General features: G+C 43.0%; 1 protein-coding gene across 2 annotated transcripts in view; it reads left to right on the plus strand.

Moving 5' to 3' along the window:
- Window positions 1-18878, plus strand: part of ulk2 (unc-51 like autophagy activating kinase 2) — a 36530-nt gene that overhangs the window by 16229 nt on the left and 1423 nt on the right. For both annotated transcript variants that reach the window (XM_053320632.1, XM_053320631.1), the window contains exons 4-25: window positions 1246-1278; window positions 3582-3618; window positions 6111-6284; window positions 6597-6670; window positions 6817-6918; window positions 7002-7060; window positions 7157-7239; window positions 7357-7407; window positions 7513-7601; window positions 8182-8350; window positions 9686-9743; window positions 12709-12858; window positions 13906-14051; window positions 14172-14252; window positions 15159-15424; window positions 15524-15702; window positions 16647-16894; window positions 16995-17236; window positions 17364-17542; window positions 17888-18006; window positions 18118-18275; window positions 18418-18553. In XM_053320632.1, coding sequence (XP_053176607.1) covers window positions 1273-1278; window positions 3582-3618; window positions 6111-6284; window positions 6597-6670; window positions 6817-6918; window positions 7002-7060; window positions 7157-7239; window positions 7357-7407; window positions 7513-7601; window positions 8182-8350; window positions 9686-9743; window positions 12709-12858; window positions 13906-14051; window positions 14172-14252; window positions 15159-15424; window positions 15524-15702; window positions 16647-16894; window positions 16995-17236; window positions 17364-17542; window positions 17888-18006; window positions 18118-18275; window positions 18418-18553 — 2806 coding nt within the window. In that variant the 5' untranslated portion in view covers window positions 1246-1272. The remainder of the gene's footprint in view (window positions 1-1245; window positions 1279-3581; window positions 3619-6110; window positions 6285-6596; window positions 6671-6816; window positions 6919-7001; window positions 7061-7156; window positions 7240-7356; window positions 7408-7512; window positions 7602-8181; window positions 8351-9685; window positions 9744-12708; window positions 12859-13905; window positions 14052-14171; window positions 14253-15158; window positions 15425-15523; window positions 15703-16646; window positions 16895-16994; window positions 17237-17363; window positions 17543-17887; window positions 18007-18117; window positions 18276-18417; window positions 18554-18878) is intronic.

The following is an 18878-nucleotide window of genomic DNA, read 5'->3' on the forward strand; positions in this document are numbered from 1 at the left end:
TCACGTACATAATCATGATAAACGCAAACTGTACGCAATGTATGGCCTCTCCTTTCTCTGTCTTTCACACACACACACACACCTATTAGACGACTTCTACGCTGGTTACTGTAAGTGCAGTAACCGCTGTGAGTAAAAATTCAATAAGTGCTTTATCAAAACAACTGTTGAACAAGCATTAACATGCCAAAAAGAGATGTTGATATGTTTTACACACCCACATCACACTGTGAGGCTGATACAATGATAAGCTCTCTGCAGGTAGCTGCTCTAAATGTTTAGCTTAGTTTGCCACATATGGTAAAACTAGGCAAATTCTTGTAAAATGTGCTACTAGGCTGGGGCAACAGCCAATCCTCCCTCTGCTAGTGGTACCTGCAGGCAGTGAGTCACATCAGCAGCAGAGGGAGGAGGACAGAGGACAGCAGTATTATTTATTGCTACAGTAGATTTATTTCCAGTGGGATATAATTGAGGGTGTAAATTGACGTTGCTGTCGTAAACTGCTCTAGAAACGGTGTTTAGTTATATTTCAATGGCTGGACTGTGTGTATATAACGCTAGAGGGCTTTTAATTTGAAATTTGATAGAGGCGCCACTCAGTCGACCAATGAGGTTACACCGATGGTACTCGGTCAGTCAGTCACGGACTTTGGTGTTTACAGGGCTGAACCCTGCAGGCCGACCAATAATGATTCCTACAGAAGTGACTAGGTTGGTAACAGGCACTGTATTGAATTCCTTCATGGGAATGATCCCATCAGCATTCAGCATTGACCAGCACAGCGGTACAAACTTTATGAGCTGACCTTAACATTTCATGGAAAATGTAATTACACACATGTCCTCACAGTCCTAAATGAAAGCACACTTCCCTGATCACTACAAGGATGTTTACATCTTGATAATTTCTCAAATTGATTTTCCACTCACATGTTAAGTAGCAGTGCGTGACAGTGAAGTTCCATCCTGTTTTTCTTCCCTGTGTGTCCCATGTGTTTAATGTTGACATTTTTCTGTGACTCTCTGTGCAGCATATTAAATACAACTTCAAGTATTGGCTGTCTTATAAGCATCAAGCAGCAGTTTCATGAGGGAAATAAAGTAGGGTTAAAAAGCCAGAGCGGGTTTCATGCTCTTAATGTTTTTTTCCAGTAGCTGTTTTGTTATGCTTGTGTACTGGAGCTGACAGCTGCTTCAGAATAAATGGCTCCTCTAACAAATTCTCTGTCTCCTCTCTTCTAGGAAACACCCAACTCTGTTTTCCTGGTTATGGAAGTAAGTAGACACGTGACTCTCAGAACTCATATTTTGTTTTTGTGTGCTGTCACTGTGTTCTAGAAAGTTTGTTTTCAGTGTACTAGGCTACTCTAAAAAAAGTAATTTGTTACTTTACAAAGTTTGCTTTATTAAAAGTAACATGAGTGGTGATTTAAATAATTATGAAGGTGCTCATTACCACTAATGCTCTCTCAGCATTCATTACAGTGTAGCGTTTCAGTCCAACATTGGCTGACAGCCAGCTTACTGACAGCTTCACCCTCAGCATCCTCACCATGTCTTCACACTGGTTTCACAACAGTCTTACTGTAGCTGTTTGCCAGGGCTGAAAACAAACCATAACTGCACCTCAAGTTACTCACTAAAAATACAACCCTCTGTTTTCTAGGAAGCATGTTCCCCGAAAGCCTTTGCTTAAGTCTTAATCTTGTTTTAGTCTATGCTGAGACGACTGTACATTATACTGCTGCTATAATCCTTGGAATTTTTTTGTGGTTGGATCACTTGCCAGAGGACTAGGTTAGTATAATTTCAGGGTACTTATGTTCCAGTTTTTTTCATCATGTTGTTTTGGGAGTTGACACAGGTGAAAGATGAGACAAGTAGTCGGTTGTAGTTATCATTTTCAATTTTCAACTATTTAACTCTGAGTGTTTTTTTCAGAATGGTTTGCTAGGATCATGCCCTTGCTGCCTTTCACTTGAGTCTGGCTCAATCAATGCTCATGCCGCCTGTTTTGCTTAGCAAGAAAAGCTTGTCTTACTCAAACATTGGTTGAAGTATCAGATGCAAATGTTATGTTAAGAGATGAGCACACTGAGCCAGGTGTTGAACCCCAGTGAAAAGATGACTGTGCCCTTTGAACACTTTGCAGTCTGAAGGGGAAAAACTCAGCAAATCAATTTTAGGTGAGTGTTTTGAAGGGAAGGAACATGTTTGCTTTGGAACATTACATGCAACGTTCTGCCAGCTTAGAGTAGCAAGCATAGTTTGGATCAGGCCCAGGTAAGGTGCATGTAAACTGTAAGATGAACCATGCAGCCTGGCAACACATCAGATATCTAACCACATACATTTCTGTTGAGTGCAGCTGTATTGACATTTTATTACCATTTAAACATTAACTGATTCCTCAGTAGGAAGATCAATAAAAGGCATGAATATATCCAGCTGTATCACAAGAGGTTGTGGTCAGGTAGTTAAGCAACAGGTATATGTCTGTGCCTGTGTGGAGGGGAAGTCTCAAATGATTTCATGTTTAAATCTCTGGCTCCTCTGCCTTTTGTTTTGTCATACTTTGTGGTAGCCAAACGAAACTAAATAAGCTAAAAGTAAATAAATGCAGAATTATAGAGAGTGGCGTCACTGAATAGTTTGATGGGTGTGAAAACAATGTGAATCACCACATCTCAACCCACATTAACATCTATGGGAGGTTTTGGAGCCACATGTAAAGCTGGATTTGCACTTTGAAGCATTGCTGTGGATATAGAGGTCACCACTTTTGATTTACTGGTCAGCGTCACATTTCACCCGTTGATGATCCATCACGATATGTCATCAACAGGCCAGCATCATGCTTATAGAGTAGAGAGTAACCGTGAGACCACAGCGTGAGCTACATACTGAGAACTGAATCCAGGTTCTGTGTGTTGTCTCTATCAACAAACTTATAGTTATTGCTACGTGCGTCATCTACAGAAGAGCTATGGATCCTGCACATGTAGCTGCCATAGCTACACTTTCATAATAAAAGTTAGCTTTATTTATAGAACACCTTTCATACATGGCATGGAGCTCACACTGAAGCTGGTTTTATGTGTGAAGTTGACCTCAGGAGCAGGGAAGCATGGTTTCACTGATGATTCCTGTGTAGTGGAAATTAACTGCTGCAACCTTTCAGTCTTACTTGTTTTTGCTTATCTACTCAGCAATTGATTTTCCCTTCAGCCCCCTCAAACACTAAACACCACACACACACACACACACACACACACACACACACACACACACACACACACAATCTCTGTTTCCATCCTTGTGTTCTTGTTGTCCCACTTGAGAACTAACTGCACTGGAACAGAGGTTGTCAGCACAGATAAAGCTACAGCTGTAGCAGATTAATTGATGAGCCTGCCATTATCTGGGCGAGGATTTGTACGCACACTCACGCACATACAACACACACACACACACACACATCAGCATGTGTAATACCAAAATGTGCTTCTCAGCTCTGACATTGTTTGAACTTGAATGTAATTGTGCCTACGTGTTGTTGTTTGTGTCCCTTCACGCAGTACTGTAACGGAGGTGATCTCGCCGACTATCTGCAAGGTAAGCATCACGTTAATCTGTCTGCCACACACACACAGATTAATGTTCATCAAAATAAAGTTACTAATGCCACAGAGGAGGAGAAGCCACGTGACTGTAGCTATTAGAGTGTAGGCGTGGGAATGTGTGCACGTTATTATCTATGTATTATGGAGAGTTTGTGGAATAATGTGTGTCTGTGTTATGTTGGAGAGTTTGACAGTGTACGAGTGAGAGTGTGTGTGTGCATGTTTTCTGTGTGGTGGGGATGTGTGTGTGTGTGGGAATCACTGCAGCTTTGTACAAAGGGTTCCTTCTCTAGTTTAGAGCCAGTCAGTACACTGTTTATGCCATTGTGATAGTTTATAACAAAGGTCAGCACTTCTGGTCGTGCAGCTTAACAAATCTGCTTAAAGGGGAACTCCTCCAGTTTAACACATCAAAGTGTGTTTAGAGGCCACAAGGAGCACTACTGCATATGTGAACAGTTACATTGCCTACATTACCCACAATGTAATCTGGTTCAAACATTTGTGGCTCCTTAGGGAGCTGTGGGAAGTCTGATGTCTGAATAGTGGTTTGGGGCTGAAAACTACAAGTTTTGAAAATTCAAACAATCTGTGAGTGTGGAGGAAGAAAAAGTGAGCTTATCAGACCTCTGTAGTCATTCCTCATCTCTGCTTGATGCTACTGGCTCAAGGCAGCCATAGATGCTCCTAGAAGAACAAACCTGAAACTGTACAGATGAGTCAATCAGTTCAAACTGCATTGTGGGTAATATAGGCACCAGATTTTGACATGGTAGACGAATTAATGTAATAAAAAAAGATAATGTCTCTGGTTCTGCTGCATTGATTTTAATCCCCTTTTTTATTACTGTCCATTTTGAGTCCAACAGTGTTGTAGGAGTGTGATAATAAATCTGTGGAGTAGTCTGGTAAACTGAAATGATGCATTATAGACAGTAAGAGTGAGGTGTGGAAATTCAGTTTTTACATGGTTTACATCCCTCAAACACTAAAAAGTAAAAATATAAGATGTAAAATGTATACACACTGCTGTGTCTCTCTCCAACCATACAGCCCTTTTCATGGCTCACGTACACCAAAACAAGTAAAATACCAACTCACTTGTAGTCAAGGGCCCTGTCACTATACATCAGTTTGCAGCACCACTGAGGTGTAGCCACTTTCATGTTGTCAGTGACATTACAGGCATAAGATGTCTCACTCTTGACATGGAGGGTCTAAAGTTGTATGTCAAGTTTCATGTTTCTGTTCAGAATAGAGTGATTACATAAGATTCTAGTTTATTTCAACCAGGTGTACAGTATGTCCTATAAATGTGACCATTGTGACTCTGTGGCTCATGCAAACTTTGCACTTTTCATCTCTAAACCAGAATCCTGATATACTATATTTACACAGTAGCTAAACATGTCAGAATGTCCTTGTTTTGTTGTTCTAGCTCCACATAACACTTCAGTGTATCTGTTACTCAGTCTCATCTAACAGTTTGGGCTTCAGAATGGTTGATTCAACACATTTGACGTTAATGTTGAGTGTCCCAACTGAACCCTCAGTGTGTTATTACAGTGGCATAGTTATTGGTTTAAATCAGGTCGGCTGCTGGAATCTCAAACCCCCTCTGACTGAATTGCAGTGAGCTTTGTCAATAGATTTGTGTGATATGAACAGGTGTTTACACCTCTGTTCCATAGAAACACTGATTGTGTGGCAGGGAACAGCTCCCTTATCACTGTACTTTTGCATAATGCGCCTGCCCCAAAAGTCCACATAAGCAGTTTACAGAACGGTCAGAGCCATCTGTGACAGGGTGGTCCATCCAGGGGCCCTCTGCTTGAGTAACACTTGTCATTATGAAATAAAAGCATGGGGTCACACTGGAAGTCTGAAGCTGTAGATTAGTGTTCAGGGTGTTACACGAACTATGGAGACCCAACTGTACCCAACGGACCACCAACACAATAAAGTCATAATTTGTTGTAACTGTGTTCTTATCAGTGGGAGGCTTCTGTGTTCACATGTTTGTAGGTGCCGACCCTCACGCATTATCAATCTCCCTTTATGTAAGAGGATCTAACAAGTGAATGATTCTACTACTTCAACAACTTTTCCATGTTAGAAGATGGTCTACCCTGGTGGGCAGAGAGCAGCTAACCCCCCCAAAGTCCTAGATTAATGTTAATAAGCTTACTAGTTTGATCTATGCCTACACTGTAATCACAATGGCTTGGTAGAAAAAGAGAGAGAGAGAGAGGAATCCTCTTAGTTTCACATCGGATTAGACTTATTTCACTACCACCAGGGAATAGGACCTTCAGCGCCTCAATTTACACTATTTACCTCAGGATTATTACTGTAATATGCTAATTAATAGCTTTAATCAAGTGAAGCCGATAAACACTTTTTTGTGGAGTTGTGCTTGTTTTCTCGACTAGTTAAATACTTTAAATAAGTATAATTTTATTTTCTATGCCTTCTCACCTGTAGCCAAGGGGACCCTGAGGGAAGACACACTGAGGGTTTTCCTTCAGCAGATAGCTGCAGCCATGCGCATCCTCAACAGCAAAGGAATCATCCACCGTGACCTGAAACCACAGAACATCCTGCTGTCATATGCGGGTCGCAAGAAGTCCAACATCAGCGGCATCCGCATCAAAATAGGTAACAAAACAAGAGTATAATTTAGAATATTGATATTACTAGAAAACTGGTGTCTTTCAACTGTTCTTATTTAATGTATTCAGCTTTATAGTTACAACAGTTTGACATCTGAATTCATTTTTCCAAAGAAAATGATTTAATATATTTCTGACAGCATTTCCACCCGCTGCCTTAGCTCTTATTTATGCCTGTATTACTGGTCCCAGTGTTTGTCTCCCGGCCATTCTCCACAGTCTAACAATAGTGGTTTGTGTTAGTGGTAATAATAACACATGTGTACTGACTGGTTCGTTTCATACTTCTGTCCTGCAGCTGACTTTGGCTTCGCACGATACCTCCAGAGTAACATGATGGCTGCCACTCTATGTGGGTCACCCATGTACATGGTCAGTGCATTTCATACTGTATGCTGTGTGTGTGTGTGTCCGTCCAAAGTTGCAGCTGAGATCAGCTGTTTTGAGGTGACAGCACGTTCATGTTATGTAACTATCCCTGCTGTGGATCTTTATTTGTGACCTCTATCTTCCCTCAGGCCCCAGAAGTCATCATGTCCCAGAACTATGACGCCAAGGCTGACCTGTGGAGCATAGGGACAGTCATCTACCAGTGTCTGGTCGGCAAGCCACCTTTCCAGGTTAATACTATGCACAACAAACTGCTAACAATGCTGTTTGTGTGTGTGTGTGTGTGTGTCTAATCCTATATTGATACTTTCAGGCCAATAGTCCCCAAGACTTGAGGATGTTCTATGAGAAAAACAAGAATCTACAACCCATGTAGGTCACATACAGAGAATTGGTGTTTTGGGGAAACTTTCATTTTGAAAGGGCAGATGCACAAGGTATTAACATGCTAATGTTCTCATTACCCAGCATCCCAAGGGAGACATCCCCCACACTTGGTGATCTTTTAATGGGCTTGCTCCAGAGGAATCAGAAAGACAGGATGGACTTTGGTGAGAGACAACATTCACTTGTGTAAAATGATGAATTTATTGTAGATGTTTAGTTTTACATACATCTGTATTAATATGTGTTTAAGAGTTGACTCTGATCTGTTCCTCTCTGTGCAGACACATTTTTCAGCCATCCTTTCTTGGAGCCAACATCCACCATTAAAAAATGTAAGTACGAAGGTCACACTCTCAGGCACTTTGACTGTCTGTACTGCGCATTTATATCACCCAGCTTTATTGGTTAATGATTAATAATGTATTCATTGTCCTCAGCGTGTCCAGTGCCGGTCCCCAGCGCCTCTAACGCTGTATCAGACAGTTCCTGTGGCAGTTCCCCATGCATCCGCTACAACTCCCCTCCTGTGAGTTTGATATTACATTATAAATCCTCATTCATTGGGGATTACACTCTGACTGTAACAAGGGTAATAAAATATTAACCATGTTCCTTTGGTGTTATTCTCATATTGTGCTAGCTTGCTTATTCATCCTGTACAAACAGTACCTTAAAAGGTATACATGGTGTCCAGAAAGGTGGAAAATAAACAATAATTATTCAATTTTAGAAGCTGAATTATTTAAAATCTAAACTGTTCAAGTGCATGTGTAATTTGTTGCTCTTATTATTGTAAATAGAGTACAAATGCGACTCCTTCAGGCTCAACTGCCTCTACAACTGCAGTGCTACTGCTACTGTTACTGCTAATAATAAGTCTACTGCTAGTTATAACAATCTATTTGCACAGTGACACATCTCATCTCACAGCAGCAGTGGGAGTGCAGGGCTAGCCAATTTCCCAGGATGTCAGTGCTCCTCTTTAACAGTGTGATTACATTAGTTTGGCAGTCGGCACTGCTCTGCCTAGAAGCCTTAATTGCATTCAGGAACCACACTACAACTTAATCTCTCTTCTCTCTGTCTGTCTGTGACCACGCACGCAGTCACTCCCGGACATGCAGACTCTAGCAGAAGACGGCCTGTCATCCCCTCCGTTGGGTCCGCCCAACTTCCTGCAGCTGTCCAAGGAGTCCGCAGGAAGCACCAGCAGCAAGAACTCCTCCTGTGACACTGATGACTTTGTCCTGGTGCCTCACATCTCTACTGACAGCTGTAAGTGTCGTCAAACACACACTTTCATTTACATCCCCCTGCATCATCTCTCTGGCTTTCTAGTTGATCAGCTGAATTTTCTTGTAGATACAAACAAAATTTATAAAGGAATAAAAATGAAACAAAATTCCAGACTTGTTCTATGTATCATAAACAGAGTCTTGCTTTGTGACCTCATATCATAGAGCCTTCATCTGAATAAATCTGGGCATGGCCAAAGTGTCAAATAAATAAAAATAAAGCTGTGCTAATCCAGTGAGAAACATGTCATTTTCTGTAAATTCTTCACAATAAAAGCCTTCAGTCATTTAATCAAAGGAGCTAAAGCTGCCTGTTAAAGGGCCAGTATAAGATAAATAAGGAGCTTTTTGAACTGTGAATCACGCAAAGCTACTCTAGTGGAGTCCCAATAATAGTCATTATTTACCATATCATCATCATTATGGATTACCAATTTACTAAATTCTTTATAATAAAAAAAATCATTTATTTAATCAGAATATTTTAGTGCAGCAGTTTGTGTGTTTCCGTAGTTGTTGTAAACAGCTGGCCCAGGGTCCCTCTGCAGGTGTCTGTTCAGTATCATGTGACAGTTTAACATCACCTACTGTAGGCTATAAAGTTCTCTCCTCTAATAAATCTAACTGTCACATCCCTTGATCTCCTTCCATCACACAGACATTTTTTAAGCATGTAACTACATGTTGTAGCATTCCCTTGTTATTTCTGTCACAGTACAGTGCTGCTCTGATGACACCTCGTTTATAGCTGTACTAATAATAATCTCTAATTGTTTTATATTCTCTAATGAAACTTTCTCATAAATTAAGTGGAACAGGTGGCCTTATGGGGAAATTTTAGGGGTGCCAATTACGATAATTGTCAAATCTCACTTTACGATTTACGATACATTTGTTCAGCAAACGTCATAGAAGTCATCTGTACAAGTGCATAGATGTATTGGAAACTTTCTGTTAAAGGAGAAGGGCGCTGTACCCACACACATGCTCACACAGACTCACACAGCACATGTCACCAAATCTACAGCCAGTAAATTAAACAGCTGCGAACCATTTCATGCTGTAATCAGAGACAACAATCCACAAACAGCAGGCACACACACTTACCCTTTTCAGTGGTGAAACGAGCCCTCTTGCGTCGCACCTGCTGTCTCACACACACACACAAACACACACACACACAAACAATGGACAAAGTATAGAGCATTAGAAGTGTCAGCTGGCATTCTTAGTAGCATTTAATCACCTAATTACAGATGAGTAAAGCCTGTAGCACTTTCATCACTAATTTCTTTATCTCACTCTTCCTCCTTAGATGACCAGCCAATGGGAGTGGTTCGCCGGCCGTCCAGCGAGTTCCTCATGTGTGGAGGGTGAGTGCAATGCTGTCGACCAGAGACCTAAACACCAATTTACCACTCCCCCTTGACCCAAGAATATGACATCAAACTTGATATCAATCAGAATGATGTCACAAAATCTAGTGGGGCCTCAGTGGCTGATACAGAACAATTACAATCAGAGTGATCAGATCAATGAAAATGATCCTTTTGGAGCTATCAAGTCATTTTTCACATTACAAATCCAATCTATTAACATAGTTCTTATATCCGTGGGAGCCTGTCTGTCTCCTCTACCTGTTCATAGAGTATGAACTGCATTCAGGGTTAAAAAATAGATTGACTGTGCACTGCAATATACAATGGAAGTGTGACATGATGCTATGAGTCAGATTCCATTTCACACACAGCCTTGAGTTCTCATGTATTTGTGAAAGGTCACGTCGTCTATTCTTCACATGTTTTTTTTTTTTTTTTTTTGTCGACCACGCTTCCTTTGTTTCTTCTTTTCACCTTTCCTGTCTTTCTGACCACCAAGAAACAAACAGCTTGCTCTCTGCTCCACACCACACACGGTATGTTTGTGACGACCGAATTCTTCTCCGCTGCCCACCTCTAAAATCTACACGATTAGCCAGTTATGAATCAGACGTCTGGCTAAACAACAAGGTGGTGCTGCGCTATAAAAAGCAGCTGACCCACCGAGGGCCGCGGGATAAGAATAGCCTCGCTCACACGCAAGAACATGCCAGCAATAACAAACTGCCACTGTTATTACGGTGCCTCAGCTGTGTATTAAAAGATCAAAACTCTCTCTCACATGTACTGTGACCACATTCTCACACCATGGCACCACTTTACTGTCCTCTTTAACCTCACTAAACGTCCTACATGTTACAGTTATTTCCCTGCTTGTTTTATGCATTTATAGACTAGTTCACATCTTTCAGTTGCTGTATTTATTGACTGGATATTAACTTGGTCTTAAATTCAACTCTAGGTAAATTAAAAAAGTTAAATACATATACTTTGCTCCCTGAAACTGAATAGAAATCCTGCTGTCTTCCTTCTTTTCATTTGTTAGGTAAAGGATAATGTTGGCATTAGTCCTTTAATTTAGTAAAGCCCAAAACCAACAATGTGTTAGTCTGTCTTTCAGACATTACTCAGACTGTGTGTGAATCAATATTTTCTTATATCTTACTCACTATACAACTACACCTCATGTCAATGTGACCATGTTCTACATGTTTTGTGGATGATATATTGCTCCTAAATTCATCTCAGGATAAGATTTTGGTGTTAAATTCATTTTGTTCTAACTTGCAGGAACTCTGCTACTGTCTGTCACCTCTTTGTGTTTCTCCTTTCTCCCCCTATTCTTTGTTAATACTCTGCAACCAGACACTGCTTTACACTTCACCCATCTCCCTCCTTTCCTGTTTGCGCCTGTAAACAGCCTCAAGCAAAACCCTTCTCTTTCTTCTCTGTTCCCTTTTTTCGCGGTCCCTCTGTTTTGCCTCCTGTAACCGTCCGCAAAGCTCTCCTCCCTCCCCTCTGCTGTCCTGTTAACAGCTCTCTTCATAGCCATAACGCTTTCCTGCCTGCATACATTAGTTGACCATTGACACACAAGAGGAACCCATTTTTTCTTCATTTACAGAGGTGTCGCTTGCAATTTAGTAACAGCATCCACACTCTCAAAAAGCTCCTAAATCACAACCTTGTTTATTATCACCCTCACCTCACGTCTTGGTGAAAGGAAGGTAGGAGCCCAGATTTCTGGAGTGAGGCCATCATTGTAAAGAAAGCGAGAGATTTGAAGGAGGCCAAAAGAGACAGAGCACGCAATAGGGGGAGATGAATGAGCAGAAACAGAGGTGACAAATTATTAGAAAAAAAAGAAAAAAGAAAGAGGCTGAAATGTTTGATCCCATCCCCCTCTCCTGAGCTGCTTGCTAGAAACCAGGTCAGTGGAGAGGCGACTGACTTGCACATCCAGCCTCTCTCTTATTTCCACCCTTGTCTCTTTTTAAAAAGCAGCTGTTCACTGACCCACAAATCCTCCGCCTCTCTTTAACAGGAGGACAAAACAGCATACAACATTCCTGTCCATATTAAGCCCGACATTGGGATCAATAAAGCTTTTAGCAACCTGGAGGAAAATAGAAAGCCTCCCATCATGAGTTACTGTATCAGATATCTATCTTAAGTGAGTAAAGAGGGAGAGCACGTGCTTGGGTTTATGTCTCAGTATTGTACAGAATCATATATTCAACAAAGAAAGCGCTCTTTGGTTCTTTGTCCTGACTAGTCTTTGCCTCACGTGTCCTCGTCCTCTTTGCCTTATAGACCCTCCCAGGCTTCACATCGTTACATAATACTGGTTTCCAACTGGTACCGCTCTAACGGCCGTTTCCCCCCACTCCTCCTCTTTTTTTCTATATGTAAGCAGAAGCCCTCTGCGGGTGACTCAGCCGTGACTTTATGTCTGAGAACATTTTGTCTCCTTTTTGGAATAACAAAAGAATGCAAATGAGCTGTGGCTCTTTGCACTTCCCCTCCTCGTCTGTCTCAACACAGAGGAGCTGCCTCACACGTGCCATAAGGCTGGACCGCCTCAATCCCCGCCCCCAACAAGAAGAGCTTGAATATCATTGGTCGTGCCTTTGTGTTTACATGGAAACCGCGCCTCCTTTTTTTTTTCTCTGTTCTCACTGACTCTGCCCACATGAGCAGCCAGGCTGAACTTACAGTTCCTCAACCTGCCTCCACACTCAAGTAAACAAAGAACTAACAGATGTAGAAGCAAAGGTCCCTGCATTTAGATTTGTCCCTGCTTTATTTTGTCTTCATTACCAACACACCAGCCTTTTGTGGAGATTTGGTACTTTATTATGGGTGTTGACACCCCAGAAGATGTCCTGCGGTTCTGGAAGCAACAGCAGCCTCGAGCAGACCGGCTAACTGCGCTCCTCTCCCCGTTTTTTCCCTCCAGGCAACCACAGCCGACCCCTGGACAGACTCCTATGGTGTCCCCGCGGGCAGAGACCACCCCCATCCCCGTTCCTACCCAAGTCCGCAACTACCAGCGCATCAAGCAGAACCTCTCAAGCAGCCCGACCACCACGCTCTACAGCTCCCCCAGGTAAGAGTTGCCTCTGCTGGAAGCCCCTGACTAACCTCAGCATTATTTATAGCCTTTTTTGTACTGATTAGTAACAAAACACCTCTGAATAGGCTCCTGTTGGTTGAACCTGTGACTAATGTTGGTACTCAACATTTACGAGTCGATCTTTCAAAGTTGGGTCATAAAAAAACCTGGCTGTTATTTCATCAGCCTTAAAGTTTCACTGAAATTACATCAGATAAGCGGCTGTCCCAACCTGTTGCTGGGAGGGTTTTCTTGTTGCCGGTTTCATGTGGAGACAAAGCAGAAGGGAGGGCAGAGGAAGAGAGAAGGGTGCCACCTTGTTTTACAGGAAGATTAGTTGTGTTGCTACCGTCTGCATGCTGTTGTCTGAGAAGGAGAACACAAGAGGTACCGTTGGCTTTATTCAGCTGTATTGTGTTGATTAATGTGTCGATTACACCAAAGTCACTACTGTGCTGGCTCCTGTGTGGGCTTCTTGCTTTGCCATTTGCCGTCAAATTCCTACCGTGGTGATCATAGCACTGAGGATTAGTATGTGGTTAATGTGAAACCAGCAGCAGCTTCCTTATTTGACCTCTTTGTGCACCCTTTAAAGGACAGGTACTGCCCTTTAAAGGCTTGCTGCCCTTTCTGTACGTCTTTGTTCAGCTGCTTTACTCACTAACCTCTCTGTGTCATCAGTGTGTGTATACAGGGAGGATTAAGCCTGTGACACCCTGTCCCTTTGACCTGCCACAGGAGGGAGCTACAATATGGCAGAGGGAAGAGAGAGACCTTAAGCGAACTCTCTACCACTTTGAAATGACAACAAATATTCTCATACATGCTTCCATTCACGTGACTGAAGTCTGAGTTGAGGCCTTGTCCTTGCAGCAGTAATGGATTATATTAGCAGTCAAGTATTTGCTAACAAGAAAAGAGGAAAAAAAGGGAGAGTTGAACTGAATAACTGGAATCTGAATGATGAATCCTTGTCCTTGTGGCAGAATGTTTTAAACGATTGTATTCTCTATCTACATGCTGTTTTTTTCTCTTTTGTAGGTCTGGCACAGTGAGACGCTCCAACACTAGTCCTATGGGGTTTCCCAAGGTAGGCTCAGGATCCCCCAGTTCTGCAGATGTCCCTCAGACAGTGGGTCGCCGCCTCTCCACAGGCAGCTCCCGGCCCTACTCTCCTTCACCTCTGGGTAAAGAGCCAGGACATGTCCAAACATGTTTCAATAACTCCAGCCTTTTAATAACACCTTCCAGATTTGAATTACAATTAAATCACTAAATGTAAATGGTTTTATTTGTGTGTTTTGCAGTGGGCACAATCCCTGAGCAGCTGGGTCACTGCTGCTGTCACTTGCAGAACCACGAGCCTCGCAGCCGGAGTTCCTCAGGAGGTCAGTTCACAGGGGCAAAAACTTCAGCTAGATAAGATAAAACTTCAAAGATCTACTGGAGAATGTGGGTTGTTGAGATGGCAAACGGTAATCAGTTACCATGAAAGAAAACCGAGCATAAATTGGAATTTAGCAAATTCAGATTATTGAAGCACCTAAAAACAACTATTTTAAAGCTAGAGTGTGCAGGATGTAACACATGGATGCAAAGAGGAGGATTATAAGTAAGATAAATTGAATACTGACAGGACACACATATGTATAATCCCTCACCAACAAGCACAGTATAATATCATGTGTATTGGCAGTATCAGTCTTAATCGCAGTAGGGAGTTGTTTTGATTCCCTCCTCTGTGTCATCACTTTATTATTGACAACGTTGCATGACTCACCAGTTTTTTAAAGTGCCTTCATAACACTGGAGACATCTACAACTTCCTCACTGTTTTTGTCCAGAGGTTTGCTGTCATGGTGGATATTTTTAAAAGAGGGAAGCTTACAGTGTGATGCCAGATGGACAACAACATTTAGTCCACTTTTTGGAAAGTCACACAAACATCTAGATTTTATGAGCAGCACAGAGTCTCTGTGGAAAGTTTCAGAGCTATTTTTCTTGTGCTGATGGGGCAGAAACCCTGTGATGGACCAAAGCTCATAAAAGTGTCACCAGCAGTGTCGCTCCCTGCTGCTATTTTTTGCTTCTGTTCAGAGCACATTTTAGAGCTAAACACTGCCTCTAGCTGTGCTGTCCAGCCTCACTCCATGATCAATGTGTTATTTATCTCTTTAGGTTTTTATTAAATAAAGTTCCCCTTTTGTTACAAACTGTAATGAGCACTTTATGATGATTTTATATATTTTTAACTTGAACTGATTGTAATCCGGTCTCTCCTCCACTTCATCCAGGCTCCCCTGTCCCGTCCTCTCAGCTCCTGGGGGCTCGTCTCCAGAGCGCCCCCACCCTAACTGAGGTCTACCAGACCAGGCAGAAGCTCCACAAGCAGCTGTCAGACCCGGTTCAGCCTTCCTCCTCATCCTGCAGTCACTCCCCCCAGCTCGGCCGACCGGCCAACCTCGGCTCCTCCCCCACCAAGCTGCTGGGCTCTTCTCCACGCACGTCCGACTGGCTGCAGAAGTCACCTCTGCCCACCATCATCGGCTCCCCCACCAAGGTGAGTGCAGGCCTCAGTGAGCATGCAGGTGAATAATACCACATCTACAATATGTCAGCGGTTACATTTCAAATATGTACTTTTTGCCCCCTCAATTAGACCATTTCAGCACCATTCAAGATCCCTAAAACACAGGCGTCCTGTAACTTGATGGCGCTGGCAGACACCCCCATGCCCACCAAGCCTCTGGCAGATGCCAGAGATATCTGTGCCCAACACTGCAGTCCCTACCCCTGTGGACGTCCAGCTGCCCCTGAGGCCAGCAGGACCTTTGGCAGGTAGGAATCTCTTTTAACAAACTTCCTTAGGCTGATTGTTTTCATCTTTTTTCATCTTTTCCCCACCCGCTGTCAGTCACACCCATCCCAACATCATCCTTTACTAAAGTCACACTGATAATTAAAGTCCACTATCACTGTTTGATTAAAAAATCAGGCTTGGTCAAGTTGTACGCCTCTAATGTGATGGACATGATTCTGTTCAGATGATTACAAGTTTATAGTAGAATAAACCTGAATGTAATCTTTGAATTTGAATGGACTTAACACAAGAGTTCCTAGAAATGTTATTTATTTAACAAAGTGAATGAAGAAGTAGGCTTATTGTAAAAAATATTTAGAGTCACTAATACTCCCTAATTGCAGAGCTTTATTTTGTGGTATTTGAAAAAGAAAAAACAGTCTCTCCAGTTTCATTTATTAGTGTGCCAGTGGGAATTACAGCAGATGAAAGTAATAAACATGTGTCCCAGAAGTGAAAACAGGCAAAATCCCAGTCTCAAGATGAAATTCATTTCACACAAGCTTGACAAATTACGATAACACAATGGTAATAAATTGATGATAATAAAGTCCTGCTCTAAGAGCTTGTCTTCTCTCTATGCATTCTCTAACTGACTCATACTTTATTTTAATTCATTTGAATAAACTATTTACTATAAGACAGGCAAGTGAATGCACCCTCCACATATAAACACACTTTAAAGCAATATTTATAATCAATATTTTATATCCTGCTCTTGGTCGTCTTGTCCACTTTCTTTTCATTGTCTGTTCTTTCATCCCCCCTCCGTTGGTTTCATTCCTAACATAAGTCAGCTGGGGTCATCTCCCAGTCTAGATAAGTTTGAAGCCCCTGACATTTCACCCAGTGAGGCTGACTGTGTTACATCAGCATGTCTGCTCTTTGACATCATTTTGATGTATCTGTGGTTTCCCTGCAGGTCTGTCAGTACAGGCCGTCTGTCTGAGCAGCCAATCAGAATCACTCTGGGTGGACAGGCCTATCAGGGCAGCACTGACAGCCTGAACACAGAGCGACCCATGGACACAGCCCCTGCAGGTCCCACTATTCTGGCTCAGGGTGGGTCAGCAAGTCCCCGCACCGTCCTTTTCACCGTGGGGTCACCGCCCAACAGCAGCACTCCACCTACCTGCAGCCACTTGGGAACCCGACCACGCACCACCTCAGGTAAGGATCTCCCACCTGAGCCAGTGGGCAAAGAAACATGTGTTGCTTGCCTTCAGTTAACCTGTGTGCCCCCTCCCCCACCACCCGTCTGTTTCCTCAGTGGGTTCCAACAGCTCGGCTGGCTCCCTGTGTTCCACCAGCGGTCGGGTCTACGTTGGCTCTCCTCCGGGCATGGCCATAGGCTCCTCTCCTCCAGGAGGCTTTGGTTGTGGGCAGATCATTCCCGGGACAGAGGGGGCACCCAGCAGCCTGCGCTACGTCCCCTATGGAACCTCCCCTCCCAGCTTGGAGGGATTCATCACCTTTGAAGCCCCCGAGCTACCTGAGGAAACCCTCATGGAGGTAAGATAGTAAGGAGGGGTTACTGATATAATCATTTACATTCATTTTCTTTGTGTGTCATGAATCACCGATGTATCAGTATTTAAAATGTTCCTTTGTGTTTAACATTGAATGTTTCTTGCTACAGCGGGAGCACACAGACACCCTGATGCACCTGCGGATGATGCTCTCCTTCACCGACTGCGTCCTGGAGATGGCGGCAGTCAGAGCTGGGGGGACGGAGCTCGGCGTGTCGGCCGCCTCCCTCTACCCTCCTCAGGACAGTGTGGTTGTTGACCAGATAAGCCAGCTCAGCAAAGAGTGGGGGTAAGGAAAGAACCAGTGAGGCTGTACAGTAGTGTGGGAGTAAAACAGTTATTTAATCCTGGTGTGTGTGTGTGTGTGTGTGTGTGTGTGTGTGTGTGTGTGTGTGTGTGTGTGTGTGTGTGTGTGTGTGTGTGTGTGTGTGTGTGTGTGTGTGTGTGTGTGTGTGTGTGATATCATCAAAGAGTATATCTACCTTTGGATCCCGGATGTAAAAAGTTCCTACCTCTAAGTTTAACTCCACAGTTAATATATGATGTAGTGTCAGGAGGCCTTTTGTTCATTGGTGCTGCAATGCTGAAGCTTTTCCAGCAATGTGATTAAGTATGCTTGTGCTGCCCCCTACAGGCAGGTGGAGCAGCTGGTGCTCTACATGAAGGCAGCTCAGCTCCTGGCTTCCTCCCTCCATCTGGCCAAGGCTCAGATTAAATCAGCCAAGCTCAACCCTTCCACTGCCGTCAAACAAGGTGAGGATACTTCAGTCTTCATCACCCAGACTTTAACTGAGCTCAGTCTGTTGCTCATCAGCTACCATGATGTATTTTGAAATAATAAACCTTCTCCTCTTGTGTTCTCAGTGGTGAAGAATCTGAACGAGCGTTACAAAAGCTGCATCTCCCTCTGCCGACGGCTGACCGACAAACTCAACCACTTCTTCTCTGATAAGCAGCGATTTGTGGACGAGATCAACAGCGTCACCGCAGAAAAGCTCATCTACAATCACGCTGTGGAGATGGTGAGTCTCAGACACGCAGGACAGATCAACACAAACCACACATAAAGAATCCTTTTTCACAGCAAGCTCTCATTGGAGTGAAGATATACATGATGCTGGTCAGTCTAATGTGATGCTGTGTGTGTGTGTGTGTGTGTGTTAGGTTCAGTCAGCAGCTCTGGATGAGATGTTCAAGCAGACTGAGGACATAGCCTACCGCTACAGCAAGGCCGCCATGCTGCTGGACGGCCTGTCCAAGATCCTACAAGACCCCACTGACATCGAGAACGTGGTCAAGTGTGAGTGAACAGTTTTATATTCGTGAACACCAAATTCATTAATATAATTAATCAAATTACTGTTACCCAGGTATAACAAGAAGACTTTGACACCAAGTAGCTTCAAGTTCTTCTTTGTAGAAATCACGAGACATATGCGTAATAAATTATGTAGTGTCTGCCAGCAATTAACAAAGCAGCACTGCACTGAGACAGACACAAACACAGGTTTTTTTACATTGAGTAAAATGCTAAATAAATAAAAACTCTTGTCATCAGTGGCATGAGATGATATTTAATATTATGTGACATCACACTCTTGGGTGCAGTTAAGGACATTTACTGA

Source organism: Scomber japonicus, chromosome 6 (assembly GCF_027409825.1).
Source record: "Scomber japonicus isolate fScoJap1 chromosome 6, fScoJap1.pri, whole genome shotgun sequence".
NCBI lineage: Eukaryota > Metazoa > Chordata > Actinopteri > Scombriformes > Scombridae > Scomber > Scomber japonicus.